At 44.6% G+C, this 8,432-nt stretch overlaps 1 protein-coding gene across 1 annotated transcript in view; it reads right to left on the reverse strand.

Annotated features, from left to right (window-relative positions):
- Positions 1–453: 453 nt before the first annotated feature.
- The window catches only part of LOC101858230 (PAX3- and PAX7-binding protein 1), a 44,212-nt gene continuing 36,233 nt past the window's right edge, over positions 454–8,432 (reverse strand). The window contains exons 17-19 of the mRNA XM_005112201.3: positions 6,305–6,451; positions 4,105–4,259; positions 454–3,098 (exon numbers count right to left, since the gene is read on the reverse strand). Of these exons, the coding sequence (XP_005112258.1) occupies positions 2,996–3,098; positions 4,105–4,259; positions 6,305–6,451 (405 nt within the window). The 3' untranslated portion in view covers positions 454–2,995. The remainder of the gene's footprint in view (positions 3,099–4,104; positions 4,260–6,304; positions 6,452–8,432) is intronic.

Consider the following 8,432-nt stretch of genomic DNA (forward strand, 5'->3'; position numbering starts at 1 on the left):
ACCACACCAGAGCACCCGCCAACCACCCATGCTGACAGTAGGCCCCCTTTCCCTGATCACAAACTAAACCACACAGAGTACCGAGTTGTCGGTTGCTGCTGCTACTATTGCTGCTATTGATCCAGCAACAGCTGAGCCCTGGCCCTTCTGTCCAATGCCACGTAGTACATAGGTAGGAGTAAGTGCAGGTCCGCTGTTCCACAGAGTGTGTTGTCAGTGTTGTTGGGTCTCCGAGGGAGAACTGTGGCTCTGATTTCATTTAGGACTGTGTAGTGGAATAGATCACGACCCAGTCTCATTGTGTTACACAAACACACAAAAAAAGGAGGAGAGATCAGGACGATAGATGTCAGATAGCAAAGAAAGAGCAAACCACACCAGAGCACCTGCCAACCACCGAAAAATCATGGTTTAGAACAAATTAGAAGATGCACAAAGCACAGACACTCGGGATAGCAGCATCAACTCTTTAATGTTTCCATCCAACACAGAACAGAACAATGTGATTCAACAACAGCAGCATCCAAACAACCAAGCACAACCTCAATGTCTACATCTTTTCAAGAAAATGCACACCAGAATTTCCCAATGGAAAGGCAAAACAAAACTTAAGCCAACCCTCCCCCCCCCCCCAAATTTTTTTTTTTAATTCCCAAATCGGAAATGTACAAAGCAGCAGACATTCCCACAAGCTGTGGTTCCCTCTCCAGCACATGCATTCACAGCAGTCCCAATCACAACAATGCCCAAACAAACAGAAAGTAACAGAAGAATAAATCCACAAAGGAGGGAGACATCACATCCTAAAGTTTTAGTACTTGATTTGTACAAACACACTGGCCGTCAGCAATGGCATGTTGTCCGTCAAATTGTTCTGCATTGGTACATTTGGCATTCTTTGTGTGTATATTTTTGTGTTTAATTATGTACGGTACTTCTCTATGATTACCATTCTAACCCAAAGTTCCCGCACAGGGATCAATAAAGAGTGATTTTTTTTTTTTTAAATCCCGGAACAACAAGGACACAAACTGTACTAGAGTTGGATTCTCAAACTGTACTAGAGTTGGATTCTCCAACTGTACTAGAGTTGGATTCTCCAACTGTACTAGAGTTGGATTCTCCAACTGTACTAGAGTTGGATTCTCCAACTGTACTAGAGTTGGATTCTCAAACTGAACTAGAGTTGGATTCTCCAACGGAACTTGTTCCGTCCATGCGGTGAGCAAAGGCTACTAGAACTTCAGCTCATCATCAGCACCATGCTCTTTGCTTACACCATGCTCTATGCTCTTTGCTTACACCATGCTCTTTGCTCTTTGCTTACACCATGCTCTTTGCTTACACCATGCTCTTTGCTTACACCAAGCTCTTTGCTCACACCATGCTCTTTGCTTACACCATGCTCTTTGCTCTTTGCTTACACCATGCTCTTTGCTTACACCATGCTCTATGCTCTTTGCTTACACCATGCTCTTTGCTTACACCATGCTCTTTGCTTACACCATGCTCTTTGCTTACACCATGCTCTATGCTCTTTGCTTACACCATGCTCTTTGCTTACACCATGCTCTATGCTCTTTGCTTACACCATGCTCTTTGCTTACACCATGCTCTTTGCTTACACCATGCTCTTTGCTTACACCAAGCTCTTTGCTTACACCATGCTCTTTGCTTACACCATGCTCTTTGCTTACACCATGCTCTTTGCTCTTTGCTTACACCATGCTCTTTGCTTACACCAAGCTCTTTGCTTACACCATGCTCTTTGCTTACACCATGCTCTTTGCTCTTTGCTTACACCATGCTCTTTGCTTACACCATGCTCTATGCTCTTTGCTTACACCATGCTCTTTGCTTACACCATGCTCTTTGCATACACCATGCTCTATGCTTACACCATGCTCTTTGCTTACACCATGCTCTTTGCTTACACCATGCTCTTTGCTTACACCATGCTCTTTGCTTACACCATGCTCTTTGCTTACACCATGCTCTATGCTCTTTGCTTACACCATGCTCTTTGCTTACACCATCCTCCTTGCTTACGCCAAAATATCAGAAAAAACAGACAGATGACATCACTCTCATCTCATCACCTAAAGTCACAGGTCCCAAGGTCACATCCGGCCCACCAAACAAATTATATCTGGCCCACGAGAGAATTTTAGGCAGTCCATCCTGAGTATCTCCATTAGAAGAAGACAGAACTTTACTCTGAAATAGAACAAACTTGTTGGCCAGCCATGACACAGAACTTTACTCTAATCAAGAACAAACTTGTTGGCAGGACAAGATGTCAAACATCCAGCAGACAAGATGGCATGTGAGCCAAAACTGGTACGCCTTCCTTTGCTATTATTTTAGTTTTTGTCTGTTCTAGTACATGTCATTTCAAATCAAAATGGTTTAGTCGTCCACTGCTCAGCGAGTCTTTCTCCAGTTCAAATCAAAATGGTTTAGTCGTCCACTGCTCAGTGAGTCTTTCTCCAGTTCAGCCCTCAACCTTCAGTGTACGCCCAGTCTGCCCCCAATCCCGAGAGATTCGGTTAAACACCTCTGCCCTGAGGACCTGACAAGATGGGTTTCACAACTCTCGTCATGAACTCGCATAGACTGGCATGAGATAGACTGGCATGAGATAGACTGGCATGACATAGACTGGCATGAGATAGACTGGCATGACATAGACTGGCATGACATAGACTGGCATGACATAGACTGGCATGAGATAGACTGGCATGACATAGACTGGCATGAGATAGACTGGCATGACATAGACTGGCATGACATAGACTGGCATGACATAGAGCTGTTACAGGCACAGGATCACTCATGGGAGCGGGGGATTCAACTGATGAAAACCCTTCCAAACAAATTTCTGAAAAGACATTTGTGATCTGCATGTAGACCATAACAGTGTCTTCATAACTAGAAGGTCAAAAGAAATCAAGATCTTCATCTCATATATCATCAAATAAACATGTGATTTAATTTAAACTTGTCCAATCTTGAAGCTGAACTCTGTGGCCAGGGACATGGCGTGGTCCATGGCGTGGATGTTCACCAGGTGCTTGCTCATCTGTTTCACGAGTTCCCTGGAAGAAGAACAACAACAAAACATGAACAACAAACGACACAGTCACAAACGTGGCCACACTTCAAAGGGAAACACTCACAAACGTGGCCACACTTCAAAGGGAAACACTCACAAACGTGGCCACACTTCAAAGGGAAACACTCACAAACGTGGCCACACTTCAAAGGGAAACACTCACAAACGTGGCCACACTTCAAAGGGAAACACTCACAAACGTGGCCACACTTCAAAGGGAAACACTCACAAACGTGGCCACACTTCAAAGGGAAACACTCACAAACGTGGCCACACTTCAAAGGGAAACACTCACAAACGTGGCCACACTTCAAAGGGAAACACTCACAAACGTGGCCACACTTCAAAGGGAAACACTCTTCTGCAAGCTAAATTACATACCAAGCCCAACATTTTTATTTTAAAAAAAAAAAAAATGCAGTTTCTTAATCTGCGGTATTGGTAGCATATGGTCCAGAATCATTTTGTTGAAATTCAAATTCTAAATGTTGAAAGAAAGCAAGAAATATTAGATATATCGGATATATTATATTGCTCCAAATATTTTGTTTTCTGGGCTTGGATCAGTTCAGAGCTTGCCAATCAAATGTTGTTTTTGTAAGACGGGCGGCGACTGATGAGACTGACCCCTGACTATCTTCATAGGTTGAGGTCTGGGAATCTACACGAGTCAAGAAATAACACTTGCTAACAGATAGATTCTTGGATCCATACTTCCAACGAGAAGCATATAAAAAATGTTTGTTTGTATTAAACATACGTATACTACATACATATATGTGTCATGGCGTAGTGGACTCAGGCGCTCATAAAATTTTGGACATGTAAAGTTATGAGTATCCTTTTCAAGCCAGTTCCTTTTGTCTTATTTTCCATGAAAAAGAATACTAATCTATCTTGAATCGAAGTTTAAATATCTGCGATTGAAAGGGAATGGAGGGGGGGTGGGGGGGGAGAGAATGGTGTGAAATCAGCACGACAAGACTTACCTCCCCTCTAGCCTGTCGCAGTCCTTTTCAAGCGCCGTAGCTTTGTGAAGTGTCTTGGCAGCACTCACTAAATACCGGCACAGATTCTCTAGCTGAGGGACCGTGGAGTCCCCCTCCAGATTGCTGAACCATTCCTTGGGGAAGGTGGAGATAATCTGGACAAAGAGAACAACAAATCAACAACAGAATAATTCCATACATCGAAACAACCAACATTCCAGCAGAAACTTAACAAAAGTAAACATTGCATGACACCAACACACGACCCCTGATTAGACCACCTCTGTTTCCCCCCATCTATCTGTACCAACATGTCCTCACATCTCCGTGTCAACGTTTGTATCAATTCACCACAAAGTTTTCCTTCCCGGCACATTTCTTTACGTGAGGCGTTTTCCTTGGAGACCTACCACTCTATCAAATGTAACAATCAGTTCTTGGAGACCGTAACAATCACGATCTCAAGAGCAAAAATCGGGATCAACGACAAATCACCGAGGTGATTGCCAAGTTGACTTTAACCCTCATCCTGCGGGAGCCGGGTTTATGTCGCCCGATAAGCCTATTTCGGCACCTCGCCTACGTTCTGGTCCCGAGTCAGTGTAGCTCCTGGCTCAGCGCACGCGCATCCTCTTACGTGTCATTCGGGTCCTGAGTCGGATCCCCATTCACGCAGGTCAAGTGTGTGTGCGTCAGTCTGCTTGAGTTTGTGTGCGTTTGTGGCCTTCTTCTAGAACCACCTGCGTTGGTTCGTAATCGAGGCATACGTCTCATTCAAAACATGCCAAGTTGATAGCTCTAGATGTTCATCCAATGAAATTATAGAAGAAATTGACCCACTTAGACATGAGGAGCTTGAAAGGATAGTCAGGAAACAAGACTTCCTTTTTTCTGTACAAAATATTTCAAATGAGCTTGATTTTGTATGAAATGATACTACCTGATAAAAAATAAGCTTGTTTGATAGTTTTGAATACCCTTGTGCAGGTACAAAGAACAATTTGAGTGTAAAACATTCGGAAATTGACATAAATTATCCCTTTTCGAACCTCAGGTCATTCATAACAACAAGAGCGCCCAGAAAGGTTATTCAAATGGGTGTAACTACTCGTAATGTCTTATCAGCTTGTGAGATGGGGTTATTCATGTGTTTGTAACACTTTATAAATAGAAAGCTATGAAGGATAGAGCGTTATTTTCATCATCAGTTAACACACTCCCGCGGTATTCATAGGGAAAACACACGTTTCCCGGCGCGCGCGCTGTACACCAACAGTACACACTGAGTGACCCCGGCGGCCTGCCCGGCACGTCCGACGTAATCGGTTGCTGATAAGATACGCATCTGGGCACAGACGCAGGATAAGAGTTAAGGTGTCCACAGATATATATGTCGCGTGACAGTGAAGAAGGCAGAGTAAGTAGAATCACCAACACAAACAGTAACCTTGTCACCTTTCTTTGATTCTATGTTCAAACTTACCGTATAGGCCCATTGCTAGGCATCGTATTATCGATAAGCGGAGGATAATTTGCACGTACCACGCTACTCACTGAAAGTAGGAACTGGGAGGGAAAAAGTGGAGAAGACTGTAAATCTCGGATTTCAGGGTATCCGCGGAAGATTCTGATACATCGAACAACAGAAAAGTGTCTCCTGTCACACAAAGCCAGGGGGAATCGGGTCTGCGGGACTGCCAGGTTTTCCGTTTAGAGAGGTTGCTCAAGTACGAGGGAAACAATTGGGGACTTTCATTGCCTTGGGTGTACCGCTGTTGTTGGATTGACTGTGTTTGGTAGAAGCACACTTTACTGTGTGTGTATATATATATATATATATTATACTCCGATATAGAGGGTGTGGTGATGGAGCGGTAAGTGTGCTCCTCTCTGAAGCGGAAAGTCCGGGTTCGAGCCTCAGTTTGGACACAGATTTTTTTCACCCCCTCCTGCCCACCCAGCAGTAATGGGTACCTGACTTCAAGCTGGGGAAGTAAAGGCGGCGTGGAAAGGAACTGGCCACCCTACCACAATATGTCGAAGGCCCAGGAAGTTTCAATAACAAGGTAATCCTTTATGTCCGGATGGGACGCGGGAACAACATTTTATTCCGATATAGCTCACGTCATCATTGGAACTATGTACAACACAACCACAGCGGAGGAGAACAGCCACAGCAGACAAACTGTCTCAAACTCACAGCCTGGCACTTGTGCAGGGCCTCCCTGTTGATGTGAGAAGAGACCAGGCCCACCACGATGTAGCGGTTCAGCAAGCCGGACAACGCCAGTCGCTGCAGGGTCGGGGCAGAGATCAACTGGTGCCAGGACAAAATATTGCCCAACAGCTGAAAGACAAAAGGCAAAAAGTGACATTGACATGTGGGATGTAGATAACATTGACATGTGGGATGTAGATAACATTGACATGTGGGATGTAGGCAACATTGACATGTGGGATGTAGATAACATTGACATGTGGGATGTAGATAACATTGACATGTGGGATGTAGATAACATTGACATGTGGGATGTAGGTAACATTGACATGTGTGATGTAGATAACATTGACATGTGGGATGTAGATAACATTGACATGTAGGATGTAGATAACATTGACATGTAGGATGTAGATAACATTGACATCTAGGATGTAGGCAACATTGACATGTGGGCAACGCCAGACAGAAACTGGAACATTCCGTTGTTTCTGACCCCTCGCCCAATCCTCTCAAAACATCGCCATCTGGTTAGTAGAAAGCTGCACATGTCATGTTTTAGCTATCGTCAACACACGTTTACTTTTGTAGATGGTAGACAGTCCATTGTTACAGAAATTGGTACATTGATTCTACCGAAAATAGCTACAGGAGGAACTTGATTTGTCGCTTAAGACGACAGTTTGTGTGCTGCATAGCTTTCATTTTCCTAGGTTTGTTTTCGTTTTAGTCAGAGAATTTTACAGCACAAGCAACACAAACAGGTCATCTACGTAGCCCCTATGTGCCGAAGATAGGAGAGGTCACTAGAGAGTATGTGCCCAAGATAGGAGATGTCACTAGAGAGTATGTGCCCAAGATAGATGTCACTAGAGAGTGTGTGCCCAAGATAGGAGATGTCACTAGAGAGTATGTCCCCAAGATAGGAGATGCCACTAGAGAGTATGTGCCCAAGATAGGAGATGTCACTGGAGAGTATGTGCCCAAGATAGGAGATGTCACTGGAGAGTATGTGCCCAAGATAGGAGATGTCACTAGAGAGTATGTGCCCAAGATAGGAGATGTCACTAGAGAGTATGTGCCCAAGATAGGAGATGTCACTAGAGAGTATGTGCCCAAGATAGGAGATGTCACTAGAGAGTATGTGCCCAAGATAGGAGATGTCACTAGAGAGTATGTGCCCAAGATAGGAGATGTCACTAGAGAGTAGCAAAGTAAAGAAGAAGTACACCACACAAAGGCCACTACCAACCACCCACTAAAAAACAGAACAGAAAAAACAGTTTTAAAAAACTACAACATAAAGTACTATTTTGATGAGTTTGAGAGAAACACAAGCCAGGAGACACTGACCACACACAGTTTGAGAGAAACACAAGCCAGGAGACACTGACCACACACAGTGTGTGAAAAACACAAGCCAGGAGACACTGACCACACACAGTGTGTGAAAAACACAAGCCAGGAGACACTGACCACACACAGTGTGTGAAAAACACAAGCCAGGAGACACTGACCACACACAGTGTGTGAAAAACACAAGCCAGGAGACACTGACCACACACAGTTTGAGAGAAACACAAGCCAGGAGACACTGACCACACACAGTGTGTGAAAAACACAAGCCAGGAGACACTGACCACACACAGTGTGTGAAAAACACAAGCCAGGAGACACTGACCACACACAGTGTGTGAAAAACACAAGCCAGGAGACACTGACCACACACAGTTTGAGAGAAACACAAGCCAGGAGACACTGACCACACACAGTTTGAGAGAAACACAAGCCAGGAGACACTGACCACACACAGGTGACCTTTATACACGTCCACACTGACCACACACAGGTGACCTTTATACACGTCCACACTGACCACACACAGCTTACCTTTATACACGTCCACGACTGTCGGTGGAAGAACACGGCCGGACCAGAGGAGCGGTTGTCCAACACGCTGGGGAAGGGAAGCAAGCGCTGGTCAGAGCAGCACAAAGCACGGAACCTCAACCAATTACACTCCAACTCGCCCCGGATCGCTAAAAAATATCCCTAAGCACTCGCCCCCGGATCACCCTTAAATTCTCCAACACGCTCCGCCCCTACACGC

This window comes from Aplysia californica, unplaced genomic scaffold, assembly GCF_000002075.1.
Source record: "Aplysia californica isolate F4 #8 unplaced genomic scaffold, AplCal3.0 scaffold01207, whole genome shotgun sequence".
NCBI classification, from domain to species: Eukaryota; Metazoa; Mollusca; class Gastropoda; order Aplysiida; family Aplysiidae; genus Aplysia; species Aplysia californica.